The sequence below is a fragment of the Marmota marmota genome, unplaced genomic scaffold (genome assembly GCF_001458135.2).
Source record: "Marmota marmota marmota unplaced genomic scaffold, marMar, whole genome shotgun sequence".
Taxonomy (NCBI): Eukaryota; Metazoa; Chordata; class Mammalia; order Rodentia; family Sciuridae; genus Marmota; species Marmota marmota.
In genome coordinates, this window is record NW_025999872.1 from 1,063,522 (window position 1) to 1,086,889 (window position 23,368).

At 57.1% G+C, this 23,368-nt stretch overlaps 1 protein-coding gene across 5 annotated transcripts in view; it reads left to right on the top strand.

Moving 5' to 3' along the window:
- The first annotated feature begins 324 nt into the window (after nt 1-324).
- Srcin1 (SRC kinase signaling inhibitor 1) overlaps nt 325-23,368 on the top strand; it is a 64,973-nt gene continuing 41,929 nt past the window's right edge. For 3 of the 5 annotated variants that reach the window (XM_015506639.2, XM_048785567.1, XM_048785570.1), the window contains exons 1-3: nt 325-477; nt 9,118-9,180; nt 23,348-23,364. Coding sequence is in view for 1 of the 5 variants with exons in the window: in XM_048785575.1 (XP_048641532.1) it covers nt 354-477; nt 23,348-23,362 (139 nt within the window). In the remaining 4 variants the exon portion in view is untranslated. The remainder of the gene's footprint in view (nt 478-9,117; nt 9,181-23,347; nt 23,365-23,368) is intronic. The other 2 variants (XM_048785561.1, XM_048785575.1) reach the window with 2 other exon arrangements.

The following is a 23,368-nucleotide window of genomic DNA, read 5'->3' on the forward strand; positions in this document are numbered from 1 at the left end:
GGCTGGGGGAGGGGCTATTTGATCTTAAGCCCTCCCCCTGCAGAGGCCAGAGGGCAGGGGAGGGCGCCCCCAGCTGGGGAGGGCATCCAGGGTGAATGAAGAGATAGGGACTGGGGTGGGCCCAGGAACAGAGGGCGGGGCTGGGGCTAAAACGCGCAGTGGCCCCCCCTTCCCTCCCACGCACCCCCCTGCTACGTCAGAAGCTCCCGGGCCAGCTCCTAGTCCTGTCGGTGGGGGCAGCAGGATGCTGGTGGCAGCAGAGGGGGCCGGCCGGGTGCCTCCGCAGCTAGGCTGGCAGGGCCCGGCGGGGCGTGTGCGGCTGCTGGTACGCGCCCCCAGCCCCACGCCTCCCCATGCAGCCCTGGCAGTGCCTCCGGCGCTTTGCCCTGGCCTGGTGGGAGAGGACCGCGGAGGGCAGTGCCCGCGCTCCCAGGGAGGAGGCTGGACCAAGGGACGCTGGGGGCCGAGGGGAGCCAGGTGAGCCGGATTAGGGCTGTGGGCAAGGAGGGGGTCCTGGACCGTCTTTTCCAGCCTCTCTCCTCAAATTCTGCAGGACCAGGAGGTCCTGCAGCCCCCAACTTTGAGGGAAGTGAGGTCCTCGAGCTGGAGATTTCTGTCTGAAGCTCTTCAAAGGAGCTATAGGAGCTTCTGTCTGTTTTGGGGGAAAAGGAAACAGATGAGGGTGGGGAGTGAAGGAAGCTGACCCGACTTGAGATTTGTGGGTCTGAATGTTCCTTTGGGTGGGGGTTGAGCACTCTAGGGGGGGTTAGAATACCTTCTGGACTCTGGGAATCTTGGTGTGGGTGACCTTGAACCAACTGCTTTGCTGTCTAACTCTGTGCCTCAGTTTCTCTCATTCCCTTTGCTCCCCGTCTGGCTGGTCTTAAAAAATTGATGATGCATTTGACAGAGACTGTCACTGTGAAATGTAAGGCTCTGTCATCACAGGTGGCAGGGGGGCTGGCTGTGTTTTCTGGTGAGGTTGTGCATGTGTGTGTATGTGGGGTCAGTTATGATGTACGTGTTTAGGGTTTGGCTGGCTATGGTTGATGTTGGGGCCACTCTGGGCAAGCATCACAGGAAGGAGAGTTTCAGGCAAGTAAGAGTTGCTGGGGCAGAGACCTAGCTAGTGGCCTGGTGTAGAAGCAAGGAATGGGGGTGAGGACTCTGGGATAAGGGGAGGGGGCTCCAAGAATAATATCCCCCCAGCTCCCCACCCAGACTGCCTGGCACCCAGGCACCATTGGCAGCAAGTGCAAAGGCTTTGCCCTGGCTTCCTGCCACCCTGCCTAGGGACAAGAGGGTCTTTGTCCAGTGCACCCCCCAAGTCTTGCTCCTTCCGCCTTTTCTGCCGTGGCTGATTCTCTGCGATGACCCTCAGGGCTCCAATGGAGATGCTGTGGGTCCCCCTTCTGGTTCCTGCTATCTGTGCTCTGGAGATCTTTCTGAAAGAAGCAACTGTGGTGTCAGGCAGGGAAAGGAAAGGGGAGGGGTCCCTAGAATACGCCTTTTGGAGGCTTACCCCAATCCCAGAGGTTCACCCCAGCGCTCTACTTGCCTTCTTGCCTAATGCAGGGGCCTGGGGTCTTCATGGCCTGATTTCTGCAGAGCTTCAGGCTTCTCAAAGATGTCTAAGGTATTTTTCAGGATGCAGGGCCTCTCTGGTGTTCTCTCTTCTCTCTTTCCCTGGCCAGGGACCCACCCTGGAAAGAGGGTTTAATTAGAACCATTGATTCCTTCTTTGGCTGCGGGCATTGATCTCAATGGTGTGGTCAGAGATGGGGGCGGGGGTGGCACCACTGCTGTCTACCCAGTGCCAACCTTGCTATTCTCTGCCAAAACCCCTGCCAGCGCTGGAAGCGCTGAGGGGGACGGGGCTGGGTTCTTTGATGTACCTGGTCTGCGTAGCGCCCCCACTTCACCCCACCTGGATTAGAAAGAAGGAAGACAGGGTTGAAGATCTGAATTGCTGGAACTGTGTTTAGGGTTAGAGAAAAGAAAGGTCATAGTGTCTTTCCTTCTGAATAGTGGGCCTGGGGCACAGGCAGAGGCAGCTGTGTTGGGAGGGAGTCTTTTCAAGAGGGGTCGGGGCAGTGGAGGAAGCCTGTGGGTGCTGGGCAAGTACCAGGAGAAGGCTCCAGGGCTTGCCATAAAAGCTTCTCTTTCGAGGAATCCTAAGCACTTATCTCCTCCAAGCCCTGGCAAGGAGATCTGTTTTCTTCCTTTATTTGTGTCCGAAAGGCCCAGAGAGGGACAGAAACTGCCTTAGATGCCCAGCTGGCCCGGGTCTGGCCGCTGAGCCTGGCTTTCTGACCTGGGCACAAGGTGCAGAGCGTGAGGCTGCTGGCAGCCTATGATCTGGTTCCTAGCACTGGTGGGGGGTGGGGACAGGTTGCGCCCCCCAAACCCCAGCAGCCTGCCGTGGGTGGGCTGATGCAGGTGCCGGCTTCAATGAGGCACTCAGACGCTCTTTGAAGAATCCCTAGTTGGCTTCCCAGGGCCCATTCGAGCAAAGATAATAAAAATCTGGCCGTCAGCGGGTTTGAGGGCTACACTCACTCGCTTCCCCTTCTTTCATTCCAGGCTCTGAAAAGAGGAGATGAAGGCTTTGGATTTGGCTGCGAAGGCCCCCCGGGGAGGGAAGGAGGGAGGGAGGTGGAGAGGAGGGAGGACTGATTTCCTGGCAGCCAAGGGAGTAGCTGGGGAGGTGGGCAGAGGGGCAAGGGCCTGGTCCCCAAATTCTGCCAGATAGCCTAGGCGCTCACTGCCAGGGCTCCTGGTCCCCATACCTGGGCTCTAGCATTGTCCTTCAGGTCCCTGGGCACCCTTCTCTGATCTGCTGCCCACCCCCTACTCTCTGCCCCACCCCCCACCAGTGCTAGGAACCAGATCATAGGCTGCCAGCAGCCTCACGCTCTGCACCTTGTGCCCAGGTCAGAAAGCCAGGCTCAGCGGCCAGACCCGGGCCAGCTGGGCATCTAAGGCAGTTTCTGTCCCTCTCTGGGCCTTTCGGACACAAATAAAGGAAGAAAACAGATCTCCTTGCCAGGGCTTGGAGGAGATAAGTGCTTAGGATTCCTCGAAAGAGAAGCTTTTATGGCAAGCCCTGGAGCCTTCTCCTGGTACTTGCCCAGCACCCACAGGCTTCCTCCACTGCCCCGACCCCTCTTGAAAAGACTCCCTCCCAACACAGCTGCCTCTGCCTGTGCCCCAGGCCCACTATTCAGAAGGAAAGACACTATGACCTTTCTTTTCTCTAACCCTAAACACAGTTCCAGCAATTCAGATCTTCAACCCTNCCACCCCCATCTTTTCCCACCCCTCCGCTCTCCTCCCTGCCACCCAGACTCCCCACGTTCTGCCTGGTCTCCCCTCCCTGCCCCTCGGTTTCTCCTGCTCTGTCCTTCATGCGCTCCCTTTCTCCCAGTTCTCAAGTCCCCCCTTCCTCCCTCTGGCTGCTCCCTCTCCCTCTACCTGTCTTCCCTCCCTCTCCCTCCTGCTTTCTAGGACTGTCTGGAAGGTTGTGAAGCCAAGGGGGTGGTGTGCAAAGCAGCCACAGCGCAGCCTCCGAAGGGATGGCCTAGCTGGTCTGTCAGGTGCTATTGTTATCAGTGTCCAGGCAGAAGGGGGCCGCTGTGCGCTTAGGGATGAGAGTGTGTGTGTGTGTGTGTGTACACGCAGCAAGAGCACATCCCCTCCCCTCAGCACAGCGGGCACCTTGCCCTGACATTGGGCTCTTCCTCCCCTGCCTCAGATACTTCAGTCACCCTGAGGCTTCCCTCTCCAGAGCCCCAGCCCCTGGTTTCTGACCCTCTGGTCCCCCAGGGATCCTGCTGTCCTTGTACACTGTTCCCCACACACCCACCAGTCTGCCTCCAGGCTCAGAGGTGGGGAGGAGGGGCCCAAGAGGCCTCTCCACTCAGTCTCCCATAGGGGTCTCCGCTAAGCCTGCCTGAGTCCTCTCCAGGCCCTGGGTCCCCTTCGACCTATTGGCCAATCCCGGAAAGAGCCCTAGACTAGATCGAGAAATCTAATTCTGATCCGTCCTTGGTACCCAAGTGTCTGTGTGACCTTGAGCAAGTCCCTTCCCACCGGGGACTCTTTCCTCACCTGTGAAATGAGGGGGCGTGGGCTGGATGATCTCCAAGGTCTCTTCTGACATTCCGGGCGATGTTGTGTCTCTCTTCTGGGTTATTTGCATATGCTTTGCATATATTAATAGTGCCTGCTTGAAGAAGGAGGGCACCACCCACACCGGCCTAGAGTCCCACCCACCATTCTGACTCCCCTTGCCCATTGGTCCAGGCTTCTTCGGCTCCAGTTTCCTAGAGGGTGGAAACTGAGGCTGAGCATTCCCTGGGGAGGAGGGCCCCGGCCCCTGCATCCCAGCTTTGCTAGAGCTAAGGCCAAGGTATGGCTTTGGTGGAGGGAATCCCTGTCCTGCCCTAAAAAGTCCAAACAGGGAAGCATGGTCATATGCCTTTGGCTTTCCAGATGCCAGAAGCTTCCGTAGGTGCAAGAACTCCCACTCTGCTCCATCTCCCATCCACAGTCCCTGATGAGACTGACCAGGTTGTGCCTCTGCCCAGGTCCCTGGGCTCCAGGAATGTGGGCTGAACATGGGCCTTAGAGATGGTCATTAAGAAAGATTAGGTTAGGGCTGTAGCTCAGTGGTAGAGCGCTTGCCTTGCAGGTGTGAGACCCTGGGTTCCATCTTCAGCACCACATAAAAATAAATAAATAAAATGAAGGTATTGTGTTCATCTACAACTAAAAAAAAAAATTCAGACAAAGAAAAATAAGAAAGAAAGAAAGACTAGGCCATTCACAGCCTCTCTGGGCCCTTCCTAGTTACCGTACCAAAGGCAGGTTCCAGGCCCTTCTGAGGGCTGCAGGCATCAACCAGGGCGGGACAGCCTGCTAGCTCCAGGTTGGCTCCCACGTGTCAGCCCAGCCTGATCTTGTGGGGACTTTCCCCAGGGCTTCCTCTGCGGCTACCTGGTTTGTGCTCAATATCTGGCATTGGGCAGTGCCCTGGATCCCAGCCTTCAATCCTGGCCTTGGTCCCTTTCACCCACATATCACCTGTCACATGGGACAAGGCTGGAGTAAAGGTTGGCAGCCTGGAAAAGATAATGTGGAGCCACCCGAATAATGATGAGACTCTCTGAAGACAGGAACAAAATGCCCTCCACCACCAAAGAGGACAACCAGTGGAAATGCAGCAAGAAAGATCAAAGTTAGTCTTAGGAAAGGACTGTCCCAGGAGACAAATTAGTTTCATAGAATTTTGTGAAGGGTAAATGAAATAACATAAAAACACCCATTGCAGTGCCTGACGTAATAAATACTCAATAAATGATGTGTTCATGAACCCAGAGAAACCCCCTCGTTAAGTCTGAGTCTTCGGGTTTGACAGAGGCTGAGGAGGTGGAGGAATAATTCCTAGAAGATATGTTTCTCCCCTACTTGGACTGCTGCTCCCCCTACCCCCCTTCAGGCCCCACACATGCACTAGGCTCACGGCCAGCCCCCTGGGACACCCTGCCCTCATCCTCTCTGCTGGGAGTGGGCAAACAGAAGGGTTTGGAGGCTGGAAATCTGCTCTTCTCTCCCTCCCCCTGTCTCTGCACAGGACAGCTTGAGAGGAAATAGGCCTTTGCTGCAGCAGGAAGAATCGGGGTTAGATAGGAAGAAAAACTTCCCGTCTAGTTTCCATAAAGGGAGGCCCCTTTCAGGTGGGGAGCTCAGTGGTATTTTCATTTCACTGGTAGATCTATGCGCTCAGGTAGGCTGGTGTTGTGTCTAGGGCCAGAAGACTGATTAGCATGACTTTCCAGATAACCTTTGGCCATCCAGAGGGGTGTTACTATTGTGACTGGCAGAATATAGGGGCCTTGATGGAGAGGGGTCCTGAGTTGCTGGAGAAGAGGATGCAGAGGTGAAGAACTAGCTAGCATTGGCCCGGTGTCTGAGCTGCCTGTCTACCCTGCTGCTGGGTGACACTGGTGACTTCATTGCCCACCTCTGGTCTCCAGTGTCCTTGGTATAAGTAGAAAGGGTAGACCAGAAGGACTTGAAGCTCCTTCCAGTCGTCACAGAGTCTATCCACCTCCTCTCTCCTGAGATAATACATGACTTGCCACACGAAGTGTGGGAAGAACCTTTCCCCAGCTTTAGCTAAGCCAGGAGAAATGGAGATTTGGGCCAAGAGAATATGGGGGAGCCTGTGTGCGCATGCGCACAACTTGGGTCTTATAACAGCCCCTTCTGTTCTGAAGACTCACCTTGCCTAATCTGTCCTTCAGTCTAGTGGATGGGTAAGGGAGTGGCCAGAGGGTTCAACTCTCCCCTGAAGCATAACCCCACAGTCTTCCTCTTCCTATATGAACTGGCTTTGCCCACTCCATTCCATCTAGACTCTATAATCCAGTCCACATTTTCCTTCTCTAGGTTGGTCCAGCTGGTGGCTCAGCTCCCCAACAACCTAACCCAGGTTCTCAGTACAGTCAGACAGCTGGCTTGGTTGCCTGTATGTCCCGGCATGGAGTTTCTTAAAACTGGAAAGGAGTTGGATTTTTTCCCCATGTTGCTACTCTCACCTCTGCAAACATCCTCATCTCTGTACACTGGCTTCTTTCCATCCCAGCCACAGAGCATGATGAAATCCCAGACCCAGGAACATAGCAGGGACCTCAGACTCCATCTACCAAGAGGCCTCTGGCCCAGAGACCCCTTAGAAAGGCCCCAGCTAGAGGTGTTTGTGCTGAGGGCGGGGACAGGGGCCAGGGAGACAGGGACTTGCCCTGTGCCCCCTCCATGCCCCTGGGTGCCTGATCATTGCAGATGCAGCTGGTATCCTTGGCGGTGCCCCAGATACCTGCCTGAGGGAGAATGGCACTCCCAACTGGCTGGTTGTGACCATGCCGACACATCCCTGTAGATGCATTCTGGGCCTGTCTGCCACCTCTCCTTGGCCCTCCATACTCTGTCCCCAGCCGGTGGACATGTTGGCCTGAGGAGTCCCTAATTGTTGTCCCTAGTGGCATTATAAGTTGAAAGCTGGGGCTAAGAGGAAAAGTGAGCACTGTTAGGACGGATACAGACCCTCGCTCTGTAGACCCCCAGGTATTCTGGCTTCTCCAGCCTGGGTGCTCTAGGATTTCTGGTTGGCAGAACAAGAAGGGGCCTTTGAGGGGCTTTCCACTGCTGCCTCTGTGATGGAGGAGGGAAGGGCAGGGCAGAAAAGGGTTTCTGGACAGACTGAAGTCAACTGAAGCTCAGGAAGTCCTGGGCCCACCTCTGTGACCCTGACAGCTCATCATTCCCTTGGCCCATCTGGCCACCCCAGTTAGAATCATCTGCCTCCCTTTCTTAGAATGAGGTAAAAAGAGACTGAAGAAAATCTCCTCTTCCACCTAATTGCCCTTAGGAGATAGTTCATGCTGAAGCATGCAATGGAAAGAGAATAGACTTTGGGTAGAACTTCCCAAAGGGCACTGAATGAGAGCCAAAGATGAGGAGGATGGATGGGAGGCAGTTTAGCTCTAGGCCATGAGCTCAGACTCTGGAGTCAGATAGATGAAGGCTGGGATCCCAGCACCAGTACTCCTTTGCTATGTGGTTTGGGGCAAGTTGCTTCACCTGTGTGAGGTTCAGTTTCCTCATCTGTAACTCGAGGTTATTCCCAGTGCTGCATCCCAGAATTCAAAGAGGTATTATAGGCAGAGTTGCTGGCCCATTATAAACATTCAGTAAATAGTAATTTCCTGGTGTTCCTCCTCCTCATCACTGTGAATGACTGAATGGGGGACCACCCTCCACAGAGGAAGGGGCGTGTGTGAGGAAACCTCTTGAGCTTGGCCCACCTGGGTCTGGACCTCTGGGGCTGCCACTCAGGCTGGTGAGAGGAAGGAAGGAAGAAGGGGCTCTGCAGTCTCCACTGGTCTTCTGTGCCCCTGTGTCTGTCTGCTTCTCTCCCCTCCCAGCCTGGACCCCATCCCCACCCAGGAAGCCCTCTGGGGCTGGAGACATCAGTGAGCATTCTTGATTTCTTCCCCAGTCAATGTCCCAACATCTGGGTATGACAGCCGTTTCTCCCTGGGATGTCCGCATGTTGGGTAATCGGTGGGAAAATTGGAACCATGAGATTGGCAGGGGGCTCTGGGAACGCTTGCAGCCAGGCGTGATGTGCGTATGGATAGGTCTGAGCCAGCCAAGTGAGGGCTGTGAGGAGTGGGTCCCCAGGCCACAGTGTCCCCAGGCAGGAAGGTCTTAGTGCTGCCTGCCCTGGGTGAAGGCAGTAGAGAGGTGTTGCAGCCCCATGGAGACAGAGCAGATTTAGAGAGGACTTCCTGCAGGGTGAGGGAAAGGCAGGATGGACAACTGGGGGGACTCTCCAACCTGATGGTTGGAAGTTGGGTGTGGGGCAGGAGCTAGGGGGCGGCTTCAGGCGGGTCTGGGCCAGGTGTGTTTTTCTGCCCAGCCCATCGCAGTGTGAGTGTGTGAGCGTCTGTCAGCGTGTGGTGCCTGCCTCCTCCATGTGTGCTGAGGGGGACTTCCTCAGGGTTAGGGGTGAGTGGAGCACATGGGGACCTCTGGGGCTGGAGAGAGGGTGGGCAATAGGGCCACCATGACAGGCTCTTCCAAAGCCAGAACTCACTGGCTTTCCAGGATGGGGTGACCTTCGATGGGCCTTCCAAGGTGCCATCACTTGGGATCTTGCATGGGCACCCCAGAAAGGTCTGCCCTGTTTCTGGGAGAAGAACCAGGCCTGGCTCATTGACTGTCTGTCCTGGGGACTCCATTCTGGGGACCCCATGTCTTCCGTGTTGTCTTGCTGTCTGTCCTCCTGTCTGTCTTCCACTGATGTCTCTGCCCCTCAGTCCCTGCTCTTCTTCCAAGACCCAGTCTCTATCCTGCTGCCCCCAAGACCCTGGTGACCCCAAAGGGACAGCTCCTAAGGCTCTGCCTTGCTTTGTCCCTGGTCCCTCCAGGGCCTCTGGCCCTGCCCTACCACTTTGAGAGCCCTGCCCCTGCCCCTGCTCTCCCCAGCTGCTCGAGGGGCCTGTCTGGGCGCTCATTCACGACTCTCCTCCTTTCCTGTCCCTCACCCAGGGCTCCAGCGAGCGGCGGGAGGGAAGCCTCCAGGACTGTGTTCCCTCTGTTTAAAGTCTCCAGGTTAGTAAGCAGGAGGGAGCCCCGCGTCCTTAGTCAGACCCCTCCCCAGCCTGGAGGGCCCGCGACGGGGGAGGGGCTGTCCCTGGTGGGCCAAGGCCTTTGCCAGGGGAGGGGACAGCAGATACCCAGCTCTGGGGAGGGCGCCTTGCCTGGCAGAAATTGTGTCTATGTGTGCATGTGAGTGTGCGCGCGCCAGCACGTGGGCGTGTACATGTGTGTGCGGGCGGCACAGCCTCCTTGTAATGCGGGCTGGGAACGGGCTAGAGGCACTGGCAGATCCTCCCAGGAGGGGCGGACACCTGGGGAGAGGGATCCAGGCAAGAGGCCTCCGCGGAGATGGAGGTGGGCGCCCTCCGACCTTGACGGGGGCTAGCCAGGCTCTGGCCTGCTGAGATCCACGGCCGAGTCTGTATGGCCCCGCTGTGGATCTCAGCACTGGCCGACCTGGGCTCGCCTTTCACCAGCCGGATCGCTGGCTCCTTGCTCACGCGGCAAATCGCGAACCACCTTCTCTGTGCAGCGCGGGCCAGGCTCAGAGGCCACTGGTGATCAAGACAGAGACAGTCCCCATACCTTGCTTCCCCGGTGAGCACAGGTGATGCAGGGCTCAGCTGAGCAGCTGCTGTGGTCCGGCCAGCTGACTACAGGGCACCTGTCACCTCCTGAGGGAGGTGACCGTATGTCCACTGTTGCCATATTGGTGCCTGCTCCTCCTGCTGGCAGCTCCTTTGTTTATGTCCCTGTAGAGTATCCCCCAACCTGTCCCTCTGGTTGTGACTCCACCAAGCAAGCAGTGACTCCAAGTGGCTCCAAGTGCCTGGCGACCCTGGCATTTGCAGGCAGCACTGTTAGGCTACTGCGGAGGCTGCTTCCGAGGGCATCTAGCACCTAGGCTGGGGAGGGATATGGGGAGAGAGCCCCCCACTGCCCGTGTGGGATCAACAGCACAGAGCAGAGTGAATCAGTGATATTCACATCCCCACTGAAGCCATCTCCCAGCTGTGTGGCCTGGGACCAGCCGCTTTCCCTCTCTGAGCCTCATTGTTCTTGCCTGTGGAACAGGGGGATTGTTGAGAAGAGTAAAGGAAAGCAGTGCTGGGCACCCGGCCTGCTGCAGGGCTGCCTGATGCTGGCTCCCTTCCTGTCCCCACCCTGCTCAGGTGGCCAGTCGGTGTCCTGGGCACTATCTGGGAGCTGCCTGCCCCCTCCTGCCTGGAGCGTCCTCAGGCCCCAGCTTCCAGCCCTCTGCCGCTCTGAGCTGAGGTTCAGCCCCAACCCGGGCGGACAGCCTGGGGAGGCCGCCCTCCTTGCCACTGTGGCTGCCGCCGCCTTGATAGCTTTTTAATAACTTTGCTCTGAGACAATCTGCAGAGCGCTCGCTCGTTTGTCTGCCTCTTAATTAAAATTACCGTTTTCCTAAAAGAGCAAGGACGCCGCTCCCTCCCCCGTCCTGGACGCCGCGGGAGAGGGAGAGGGCGGAGCCGTCCTCCCCGCCCCTCCGGGTCTCAGGGCCACCTGCCTTCCCTACACAAAGGCTCCGCCTACGGGGTGGGCTGCGGGCAGGGAGCTGGGAGGAGGCCGGGCCTCCAGCAGAGGCCCACTCCCGTTCTCCTTCTCCCGGCTCTTCTGGAATACCTCGAGGACAGGGGGCCCAGGACCCTCCAGGCTGGTTCTACATCTATAAGAAGGTGGAGCAATGCCAGCCTGGCTTTGCCACCCAGAGTGGAACGAGATCTGGATGCATTCTGGAACCGTCCGGGGGAGGATTGTTAGAGAGCCCAGTGGGGGTGCGAGTGGTCTGGGGCAGAGGCCGCCACCGCGCTGGGCAGACAGTGGGCTCAGCCCCTCGCTGTTGACCTGCATTCAGAAGAGACCCGAGCTTCCTCCGTGGGCTGTGGGTGCTCCTTTAGTCATTTGGAGTTTTGGAAGAGTCACTGAGCATCAGGAAAATGCTAACGCCCAGCCGAGTGGAGCGCCGCCTGGGGCCCTGGGCTGGATTCGCCATCACAGCTGAACCATGGGCTCCAGGCTGTGGACTCTTTCACTGGGGAGGAGGCAGAGGCGCCCACGCAGAGGGCTAAGTAATAGTCTAAGGCCAGACAGATACCGCCAGGCTCCAGGGCAGCTTATGCCCTATGTCCTCTCCTTCCATCCTGCCTTCCTCCCAAAGTCTTTCTTAGGTCTAGCCCCAGTCCCTCATGCTGCATACAAGATGCCTTTGCCTCACTTCTTCCTGCAAGTGAGGTTCCTCTGTGGTCCCTGCCACTAAGAGCTGGCTCAGGTTCAGGCCCACCTTCTCCTCCCAACCCTGCTCCTTCTGAGATGTCTTTACTGGACCAGGTCGGGCTTCAGCAGCTTCATTAGCCTTGGCCCTGTGGCTCCTCTTCCAGGACTATGCCCAACCCACGTATTGCTCACATAGTCATTCAGCAAACAGTTAGTCCACACCTACTGCCTACTGTGTGCCTGGCCATGTGGGAATCTGAGATCATGAAGCAGAGTTTAGCAGGGGGCACTGTGCTGCCTCCTTTATCCCCTCCTGTTTCTGCCCCGCCCTCAGCCACCTTCCCCCATCACCTCTGGTCTCCCCTCTCTGAACCCCCAGAGCCCTGTCTAATCTCTTCCTGTGATCTGCCTTGAACAGTCGGTTCTCTATATATCCAGCCTGCTAGTTTACCTTTTTTTTTTTTTTGTACGGGGGATTGAACCCAGGGTGCTAACTACTGAGCCACATCCCCAGCCCCCCCCCCTTTTTAGTGGCAATTGGACACAATACCTTTATTTATTTATTTTTATATGGTGCCGAGGATGAACCCAGGGCCTCGCACATGCTAGGCGAGCGCTCTACCGCTGAGCCCCAGCCCCAGCCCCCCCCAGCCCTTTTATTTTTTTATTTAGAGACAAAATCTCGCTGAGTTGCTGAGGTTGGCCTCGAACCTGCAATCCTCCTGCCTCAGCCTCTCCAGCTGCCTACTGGTTTGCTTTTGCTCTTGGAGGCAGCAAACACACTGCCTTGGAGGGCAGGACATGAGCAAGGTAGTGGATGCGGACCACAGGGAACAGTGGGGACTGTGGCAAAGAGAGGTGCATGTGTGCTTCTTGTAGACACTAAAACCCAAAGAAACAACAACAATAACAAAACACCACCCAAACCAACAAGATGCCTGAGCCCCAAGGTGGCCACAGTGTGGCCATCGACCTTGTCCCCGCCACTGCCGGGCACATGGTGAATGTGTTCTGATTGTTAAATGACTACATGACTGTAATGGCCAGGCACTGGGCTAGGAGATACCTGATCGACCTTATTTCCTGTGCATTATTTCCCCGTTTTGCCACTGAGGAAACAGATCAAATGACTTGTTCAAGGTCACACATGGGAGGTGGCAGACTTCGACTTGAGCCTCGGCTTGCTTTGTCCTTCTGCCTGCTGTTTGGTCATGGGTGTGTGTCCATGTGACACATGACATCTGTGTCTGCCCTAAGTGACAGGGAGCCCTTGGGTGGCCAGGGCCACTCAGCTGATGTGCATTGCTTGCCCATGAGGTGGGAAGGTTGGGAGGTGAGGGCCAGGAGGCAGGAAGGGAGCAGGGGCCCCTCGCCTGAGTCCACCCCTCCTCCTCAGCCTCTGGTCCTGTACCAACAGCCTGGGGACATCGTGGTGACAGGTGCCGAGCTGCAGAGATGACAGCGCTGCTGATTTCCCCATAATTACTGTCTGATGAGATGCCAGAATTAGCCACTGTGCAAGCATGGGGCGCAGACAGGGGGCACAGTGCAGGCAAGCAGCTGGGGGAGGGGAGCTTCTCCTTCCAAGCCTGGGGCCTTCTGTCAGTAGGGTAGCAGTGGGGAGAAGGAAGTAGGTTAGCAAGGAGGAAGTACTGTGTGGTTAATATGCATCAGTTCTCATGTGGTTGTGGCTTCTCCATCCTCATGGTGGCAGGGCCTGTCCCTGAGGTGGCTGGCTGTTGGACAGGTCATCCAGGGCCTCAGGCCACTGGCCAGAGAATTATAGACCAAGCAGCTACTCACTCAGACTTCCAGACTCACCCTTTGGTGTCTGGATATTGGTTCTGCCTTGCTGGGCTGTGAGGGGCATAGGGGACGAGAGTCGGTCCCTCTAGTCACATGAGCAAGCCCAGGTGCCGGGGCGGGGGTGGCAGATGGAAAAGCCTACAAGGAGCTCTAAGTTTTAGCTGCTGTGGTGGGGAAAGGCGTCCGTCTCCGGCAGGAGAATCAAGCTGGACACTGAGGTCCAAGGCTGGGGAGGCCTGAGGCAGGAGCAGGGGCTGGGAAGGCTGGTCTGGGAGCCGCAGAGCAGCTGCCCTGGACGTGTTCCTGGCCACTGTGTGGGAGCAGAGGGGTCTGGGAAAGGCAGCTTACTAGAAAAAGCAGGAAGGAGTCATCTGCTGGGCTCCTGAGACCTTGTCAGGCCCATAGAGCGGCTCTGAAGGCCACCCAAAGAGAGGGGTGGTGACAACATGGGACTTGCCAATCAAGGCCAGGTAGAAGGTCGAGGCTCTGGAGGCCAGGACACAGGAGGGAGCTGACTGCTGGGCGCCTGCCCTCCCCCGGCATTGAGCCCCATCTCCCTAAAGAGGTTGGGTAGGGGCTGTGTGTTGCTGGGACAGGATGGTCCCTTCCCAGGGCGTGGGACCGACAGTGACGTGAGAAGTTCTGTCCTTATAGCTAAGACAGACTCAGGGGCAGAACCGGCATCTTCCTCGGGGACGCGGGGTGTCGGGGAAGAAGACCATGGTTGAAGTCAGGCTCACTCACCCACTCCAGCTTCAGACAAGCTGCCCTTCCTGAGCCTCAGTCTTCTCTCCTGTGCGATGGGAGGGCAGCCTCACCTGGCAGCCGAGAGCCCCGCGACTCCTGGCTGTCCTGGGCTTGTGGAGAGGTGTCAGTTCCCTGCTGGCATCCAGTTAACCCCGGGGCAGGTTAGGCCCTTCCCTCAAGGTGGCTGAGTCTGAGAGCACTGGGGGTCTCCAGTCTTCAGCAGAGGGCAGAGCACACCGTTTAGTCCCTGCCTTCCAGCCTGCGCTCCACCTTCCATTCTGCCACTACGGGGCGGGGGGGGGGGGTTCAGGTTAGATAACAGAGGGAACTTCCCCTGGTTTCTGATCTGGCCCAAATTCCCAGGTCTGCCTGGACCCAGTGGCCAGGTGGGAGACTTGCCTCCTCCTTCTCCTGCCTTCTGGGAACTTGGGGCTCTCCTCCTCCCATCCTCCAGCGCCTCTCAGGATGCTAACCTTGGCGTCCCGAGGGACAGCACATAATGGGCTGCAGACTTGGCTGCTGGCCCTCAGCTGCTGGCAGGACAGGGGAGTGATGGACACAGGGGCAGCCCTGTCCTCAGCCTCAGCCTCAGCTGGAAGCTATAGAGGAGGAACCAGGGCGGGGGCACCCAGACCCAGAGGAGAATTTTGGCTTTGGCGTTGCTTAAGCAGCCGTCAGAAGCGGGATGGCCTTGAAGTCCCCGGGCCCATCCTGGGACCATCCTGTGTTTCAGGACAGAATGGAAACACTTCAGCAAGGAAGCCCCGAACTTGGCCAAGTAGGCGAGGGCCCCAGGAAAGTGCCTCCGTGACATCCCCACTGTCCTCCACCCAAGCTGGACACGCGAGGGGGCCCCAGCTGGGCCGCAACCTCTCTGGGGGACTTGGGTGCACTTGGTGTGTGTGCCTGGATAAGGTGCCCTGTTGGCCCAGGTGACTCCTGTCACCTGAAGTCTAAGATGGCCTCAGAGTGGTGGGGGAGGGCGATGACCCCCGTCCTGGCTGGGCCCTGGTGTGTCCCTCTGCGTGCTGATGGAGGATGCAGGGGAGGCAGCCTGGTTGGTGGGCGAGTGCTGTGGGCACGGGTCTGACAGCAGCTGAGCAGCAGACGTGCTGCCCGGGCCACTGTGCCCAGAAGCCCCAGGCGTCTGTGGCTCAGGCGGCCGAGGGAGCTCTCCAGGGGTCCCAGGACAGGGACAGGGCTTTCCAGGGAGGGCTGAGCCCCATGGAGGATGGGGTCTCTTTGAGGTGGACTTTGAGGGGTCTGCAAGACTTGGTCCTCTGCCCGATATTTACGAGGCCCTTGAACACAGCGTGGACCCCACCCCACCCCAGATGGAGTGACAGATGTGGCTTCTCCCCCTGGAGACGTGCTTCTCCCGGCCCTGCACTCTGCCCCGTAGCTCTCAAGGTGTAAGTGAGGCTCTTTGGCTCACACCTGCTCTTCCAGGTGCAGCCCCTGGGGCCAGAGAGCCCCTTGGGGGAGAGGGCATTGTGGTGTCCTCTGAGTCCATGCAAGCCGGGAGGACAGGCTCCTCCCTCCCTCCCGCTGCCTCTCCAAGATGCGGAGCTGACAGGACACCTTCCCTCGGCGGTGAGCAGTGGAGACGCCAGGCAGAAGTTAGCTTGTTAACACAGCACCGTGTGGGCACTGCCAGGGCTGTTCCCAGCTTTTCCAACTCAGGCTTCAGACTGAGGGTGACATGCTCCTTTCCGCATCTGCACCCCCTCTTTTTCCAAGGAAGCCAATTAGCCAAATCTTCATTAGACGCTAAAATGCAAAAGCCCACAGTCCTGGTATGATACAACTCTGACAGCAGAGTGAAAGCAAATGAAGCTCAGGGGGAGATCAGGAAGGAACCGGCCTCCCCTCATTTCCTTGGTCGGATGCCCTGTGCAATGTGCAACCTGCATACCTGTCCATGATGGATATTTTTTTTTTTTTTAACAAATGGGAGGATTGAGGCTCAGAGAGGTTCCTGACCTCCTCAAGGTCACATAACTAGTTAGTGGCAGAGCTGGGTTTGAGCAGAGCTTTCTCACCCTCAGATTCAGTGATTTTTGGTAATGCCACAGTTTTGCCTGCTGTGTGGGGGAGGGAGGAGCATAAAGAAGGGGGGCGTTTGTAGCTCTGAAATTCTGACTTGTTGGCCCTTTTAGAAAGAGGGGGTCTTGTCTGAGTGTGTGGTCGGGTTGTTACGTGGAGACCCTGGCATCTGTGTGCTCAGCATACTGCCTCCCCGGGGCTGAGTACCCAGGGCCTTACTGGGCATGGCCCTCCAGCGTGTGTCTCTGGGCTCGGGTGCTGCAGTGTGCTTGGTGACTCCGAGCTTGTTAGTCTGTGTCCTCCTGGGGCCTGGGGCCTGGAGAGGGGCTCCCCTGGCAGTTGCTTTCTGGGAAGTGGCATAGTGGAATGGAAAAGTCCTTGTTCCCAAGAGCCAGGACACCTGGGTCCCCTCTCTGGCTCTGCCTGCAGCTCCTGTGTAACCAGGCCCGTTTTGCTGCCTGGGTCTCGATTTAGCTACTGGGAAAGGCTTTGGGGGGCCACAGAGCACAACCCGGCATTGTTGACTGTTCCCTCTCCCCACCCCCCTCCAGAGGTGGTTTCTGGGTCTCCCCCTCTTGTTCTGATCTTCAGGACCACCCAATCTGTGTAGAATGCCATCTCTAACATCAGGGAGAGCCCTCGGCTGAGGGAGGAGGCACAGGCCTAGTCTTGAGGAGCCCCCAATCCAATGAAGTAAAGGAGGGCTCTGAGCTGGCCGTAGGAGGGCCCTGCCTGAGCGAGGAGGCAGGCTTTGCCCAGGGTGAGGCTCAAGTCTGATGGGGGCAGACGTGGGTCTGCACCAGGGTGTGCTCAGCCTGGGGAACTGCACTCCCTGTCCTGTGACTGCTCCCAGTCTGAGAGAGTGGACGGAGCGAGCAGGACAGTCCTGGGGTGGGGAGACTGGCAGGGGGAGCAGTGGCTGCAGCCATGCCCCCCACCCAGGGAGCCTCAAATGCTCCTCCCTGTGGAAGGCTCCAGAAGCTCTGCTGGGAGCAGAGAGGCCCAGGCTCCACCCTGACAGCCTCTCCTAGGCAGGTGAGCTCTCCTTCCTCAGCCCTGATGAGGTCCTTTAATTAGATTCCAACTCGTTTACCAACTAAGTGGCCTTGGGTGGGCTTTAAATCTGTGCAAATTGGTTTGTGTTTTTCTGTCCGCGTGAAGCTGTGGCTGGCGGCCTCCTGCCCTCCCCACCCCCTCCATATCTCCTCTGCTCCTGGCTCCCTCCAGGGTTCCCTCGTCCCCCTTCCTGTTCCACCTGTCCAGATGCCCAGCTCCCTGGAACTGGGGACAGCAGGGTCCCCGGGCCTGGGATGGAAGAGAGCGCAGGAACACAGGCTGCCGCCGCTCCCCTCAGCCCTGGGCAGGGAGTCCATGCGGTGACTCAGGTTAAAAGGCTCAGCCTCCCTGGCCTTAGGTGCCCTAGCTGGACATGCCTGCCCTAGCTCTTCCCCATGGTGACTCTGTAGCTCCATGCTGATGATGGGGACAGGGCCCAGGGATGTCACCAGCCAAGGACCCTCTATACCCTCCTGCCTTGCTCACCTTCTCTCCCCACTGTGGTGCCCACACAGTGGGCAGGGCCCATCTTGGGAGAACAGGCTCTGCTTGGCCTCTTCCTTCCTCTCCGTCTTCCCTCTCATACCTGGGGGGAGGGGCACTGCCTTCCGTGGGGACGCAATGATGACAGCTTGCCTGGCCTTGCCTTCCCCTGACTCCTGTCACCTGGAGTCACCTTTATCATCTAACCTCCCCTATGCTTTCAGCTCCGTTACTTAGAGGCCCTCCCCAAAGACCCCATCCCAAGACCCCTCGTCATTCCTCTGTCCTCCCCCCCACACCAGACAGGCTCTCTTGAGGTGGCCTGATACTGGGGGGTGGGGTGGGGGAGTGGTTTACTGGGTTGGCAGGGAACAGGGAGGTCCTGGGTACAGGTCTGGGGGTCCCTGGCTGGAGCCAAGCTGAGCCCCTGTTTCTGATACCCAGTCCAGTGGCCTCCCTCCCTCCAACGTCCTCCCCCCAGCCCTGCCCAGGCCTCTGTGGCTCTGGCTGGAGTGACAGGGAGACTCAACAGGGCGCTGGGCATTAGCAATTTGGGGGGATATTACACAGGAATGTTTACAGGAAGGCAATTGCCCGGAAAATGACTTTGGTTGCTGTGGTATGGGGCGGAAAAGCTGGTTTTAGAAAACAGACACAGATGGGCTTCTGCTCCAAAGACCCACAGACAGACAGTGGGGTGTGGGGCACGGGCACAGAGGGAAAACAGCCGGGCACCCAAAGACAGAGGCCAGGTTTTTTGCTAGGTGGGCAGGGGCAGGCTTCCCAGGGCCTCAGCCAGGCTAGAGACAGATCCATCCCTGGCTGACCTTTGTCCTCTGGCCTCTCACCTCCAGGCACAGTGTGCTTCCTGCTGCATTAGGTGTCAGCAGGATGGAGTCATCAGGTAGAATTGATGGTGGCAGCGCCTCGGGCCTCCTCCAGGGCACCTTGGGCTCCTCTTGCTTTGGCTGCAGAGGGGGGACTGAGGGAACCTCGTGCTGCAGGTGTTTGCCCGTGTGTGTGGCAAGGCGCTCAGGGTCAGAGGCAGGCCCTGTATGCTTCTACCAATTTCTGTGAGCACTTCCCCTCACCTTGCCTAGTTCTGGAGGCCCTGGGGGAGAGAGAGCATTTTGCCCTTCCTCTTGCCAGGCCTGCAGCCTGCCTCTGCCCAGGCAGTGGATCCGAGGCACACATGTGACAGCCTTGCCTGGCCTCTTGATCTCTCCAGGGAGAGGGAGACAGGGTCCTGAGCTGGGGGCCTGGTGAGGCCTGCCCCAATGGCCCCCAGAGTCCTTTGCGCTCTCTCTGCCGAGGCTTAGGGTTTTGCTTTTCCCTCTAATTTCCCCCCTTTGTCTCCCTTCCGCCTTCTCCCCCACCCTCCTCTCTCCCCATTCTCTTCCTCTGATGATGATGTCATGTGTGAATGCTGCCCAGCAGCAGCCAGAGGACAGACTAGACGGTGACATTCAGGGTGAAGACGCCAGGTGGGGATGGGTCCAACGGCTTATGAGATGGTGTCACTAAGATGTTGCGATCTTAATTTTTATAATGAGTTACAGTGATCTCATGTAAAAGAAAGCTGTGGAGGATAAAAATAAGTCAGGCCCATAAATAAACGTGGAATTTGGAATTGTCGGAACAAATAACTGTCGCTCTCTTCTCCAGCACCTGCGCCTTTATTTTCAGCTGGCCACTGGGGGGAGCCCACTGCTTCCTGGTCACCCCGGCCTCCCCCATTTTCACCTTCCTTGATTTACCAGGCTGAGCAGAGCAGGACAGAGTTCCCCCTCCCCACCTTCTGCTTTCCCTCATTGTAATGTTCAGTTTCGCCAGTCCCTAGCATCTTCCCTTGACTCTGATTCAAGATTCAATAATTAAGCTAGGCATGATGGCATAAACCTGTAATCCCTGCAATAAGGAGGCTGAGGCAGGAGGATTGCAAGTTCAAAGCCAGCCTCAGCAATTTAGTGAGGCTCTAATCACCTTAGCGAGACCTGTCTCAAAATAGAACATGAAAAGGACTGAGGATGTGGCTCAGTGGTTAAGTACCCCTGGGTTCAATCCCTCGTACAAAAAAAAAAAAAGAATTAGAGTAGGCCTTGACAGTGAAGGGTCCTTGGAGAGAAGGGAGACCTGCAGCCTCCATACCTCCCTGGCTCCCCTAATCTGCATTAATCTGCATCCCTTGGTGGGGGGCTTCATTCCCATACCAACTCCCCCAGCACACCCCAGTTCTGCTTCCCTCACCCTAGAGTTCCCTGGCTCAGGGTCCTTCAGCCCCCATATCCCTCCCAGTAGAACCTGCCCTGGTCCCCCAGCAGGGCCCCACCACTGAACAGAAAGTATCGATTGGCCCAGGGCCGCCAGCCTGCAGCCTGCTGCTTGCTATATTGGAATCGATCTTCCTGGCGTTTCCTGGGCTGCTCAGTCTCGGGAGGGTTAGGGCTGCTTGAGAACTTGTGGTGGCTGGAACAGGCTCAGGGGTAATCGGGAGGTCATCCTGCCAGGACCCATACACCACAGGTCAGGAATATCTTTCATTGACAACAATGTCCTTGCTTCTCCATTCTCTTCCACTGAACTTCCCACTCAGTGTGTGGGACAGGATTTGGAGTTAACATCCCCATTTTACAGATTAAGATCTGGGGCTCCCTAGGGGAGATTTGCTGACTGAATGGATAACTAAATGAGTGGCTAGCCTGGGGTGGCTGGAGGACGGAGGTGACTAAACCCAGGTGCCTCTCTGGCAGGGCTTTTTTCTCCCAGTGCTCTGACTTGAGGTGCTTGGGAGGCCCCAGGAGATGAAGTCATGTCTGAGTTTTCAGGGTTGCCTGGAGGCCAGCAGTGGAACCTCTCTCCTAAGGGCATCCAGATGGCTCCCCCACCAGGAGCCCCGCTGGTCCTCCCAGCTCCACTGGGCCCTGCAGAAAGAAGTTGAGTGTGTACGGGGTGGGGAGCCAGGACAACTGAGGTACTCAGATGCTCCAGCTTCTTTTTGTTAAATAAAGCCAAGAATCTCGAAAGTTCTTAAATTGATTCTAAAGCATTTCAAACCAAAGTCCCTCCTTGCTGCTGCCCCTTAGAGTTAGCAGGTTGTCTCTCCAGCTCCCTCCCCATCTCCCACCCCCCAGAGTCTGCACTGTCCCCTCAATGCCAGGGGCGGGCGAGCCCTGGCCTCTAGAGGTGGTGAGACTCATCCTGCTCCCGTCTCAGTTCAGGCCTGCTCAGCGTATCCCTCCCCACTACCTAGCCCTTCCCCAGAAAGATGAGATTGTGGTCACAAAGCACAGCCTGGGGCTCCCACTCTGCCCCCTCTCTGCCTGCTCTGGGATCACTCTGCCATCATCTGCCTGGAAGAGCCAGATGAGTCTTGGGGGTCCCCCACAGTCACTGCCCGTCTCAGACAGATACTCTGCTTGCCCACTCCAGACGTGTCCCCCAAGATCCCCCCAGGAGGTAGAGAAGGAAGGGCATGAAGGAGGACAGGGAGGAGATAAAGGTCTCTTCTGGGGCCAGGAGGCTAGCAGCTAGAAGAGGGAATTTAGAAACCTGTAGCCGCAGCTATGTATGTTCAGAACCCAAGGAAGGCAGAGGAACAAGGCTGGCTGTCACAAGGGGAGGTGTCTTGGCTCGGGCAGGGCTAGGGCTGAACTCCAGAACGGGTTCCAGGATCTCTTCCATATCAGGGAGCCGTTGGCATTGTATTAACTCAATATAGTTTTTATTAACTCACTTTAAACTTAAATGCTTTTACTTAGAGGAAACCTTATCTCACTGCGATCACAAAGGAACAGTATCTATGAAACCAGTAGTTGGACCTTCTCATTGGGATTTTTTTCCCTAATCCTTATAAAAATAAAGGTACAATTATTACAGTATAAAGCAATGTTCCTCTCAAAGTCATCTCTGTACCTGGACCTCACTAGGGGAGCACAGCAGGGGACAGTGATTGTGGTGTGATGGATGAAGGATCCCTTAGGAAGGGAGGGGGTGACCCTGATGCCTAGCATCTGGGAGACTGGTAGATAAGCAAGGAAGCCCACCCTGCTCTGGGCCATGCACCCTCAATACAACTGTCATCTGCAAAGGGAAGTGTGGCGTGCCAACCTAAGACACTGGTATCAAATTTGGCCTCTACCACTCACTGCAGCTTTGGGCTTGTCACCAGACCTCTGAGTCTCTATAGCCATCTCTGAAATGACCACAGTAACACCCATCTAATGAGGGAGATAGGGGCTCTTGGGCCATGATAATGGTGGGGAGGCCCTGGTAGGCTGCGGATCTCCGTGCTGGCAGGAGATGCTCTTCCCATGGTTTTGGTGGGAGTTTCTGGATCCTCTCAGGCTGTGAGCTCCAGATGTACATGCCTTAGCCACGGCCAGGGGAGGAGTGTGTGTGTGTCTGACTCAGTGGCCTGGGTGGCTTTTCTTAAAATGCGGCTAAATTCCCCTTTTCCTCCTGTGGTTGGCAGAGGGTAACCGAGGCTTGGCCGCAGGCCTGATGAACACTGGATGCATGGAGGGAGGCGGGGCACTGGTGAATCTGGCCGAGTCCCAGAATTCCCAGCCTCAGCCCTTTTTGCCCTAGTTGGCACTTAGAGAAGTCCCCCTACCCCAATCAGGCAGTGTGGGGACTGAGTCCCTAGTCCTAGGCTACACTTGGAAGGGGTGCTGCTTTAGGGTGGTGGGTTGCGGGGATGGGTGGGTGCTGGGGAGGTTGCTTATTTCCCAATGGGGATGATTTCTGGGAGAGAGAAAGGGCAGAACTCTGTTGTATGCCCAGGAATATGGCTGAGCGTGGGGTGAGGACAACTTCTGGAACCTCTAGCCATGGGTCATGTGAGCTCAAGGGTAGGGAACAGCAGGGCAGGAGAGGCCAGGAGCTCAGGTCTGGTGGGCATCTGGGAAGGGATTCAGAGTTCTGCATGGGGACCTCAACCCCCGGCCTTCTCTTTGTTTCTTGCTTCTGTACTGTCCTTTGTCCCCTGTGCGTCTCTTATGGGTCTTGAGATTGTGTGTGTGTTGGGAGGAGAGACTGAAAAAGTGGTGGGGTAGGGGACTGAGCTGTTCTGTCTGCTTTCTTTTTTCTTTAAGTTTGTCCCAAATCCATCTCTCGCTGTTCTCTCTGTGCCAGCCTCTCCTGTCTGTCTATCTGTTTGTCTCTGGGAAGGGAGGGAAATGGGGGTCCCTCTGTCCCAGACCTTGGGCCTCCATCCCCTTGGGAAGCCCTCACTCCCCAATGTATCCCAGTCCTGGCCATTTTTACAGGCAGCCCCAACCTTGAGGATACTCTGTCCTGGATATGCAGGTCTGAAGGAGAAGGCTAGAGCCTCCAGCCTCTCCTTAGAGGACGCTCTAGAAAGGTGCACCGCGCAGGCTCCGTTTTACATCTTTCAGGAGCATAGAAAAGCCACCTCCTCCTTTTCCTGCTCCTGTGTACACCAGCTTTAGAAAGGGGAAGGGGTGTGTGACCAGAAAGGTGTCCCACCTTTTGCCCCACTCCTCATGCTTTGGTCTCAAGGACAGCACCTCCCACTGTCATTATCGCCCCAGCCTCAGGAGGAGGAACACGAAGTTGCTTCCTGGCCTTGCTCCCCACCCACACCTCGCTAAGTGAACTTTCCACCTGGTCTACCCTCCCTTAGTACCCCACGGGGGGACCGGCAACTCTGAACGCACCCCAGAAGCCTTTCTGTCCCTAAGCTTAGGCCGGCTGCGACCCGCCCCGCAGGGACCCCCGGTGGGGGTGGCAGCCCCAGGCCAGGCACGCCGTGACCCCGCTGCGCCCCTCTCCCCTCTCGCAGATCCGGAGCGGAGCAGCCCCC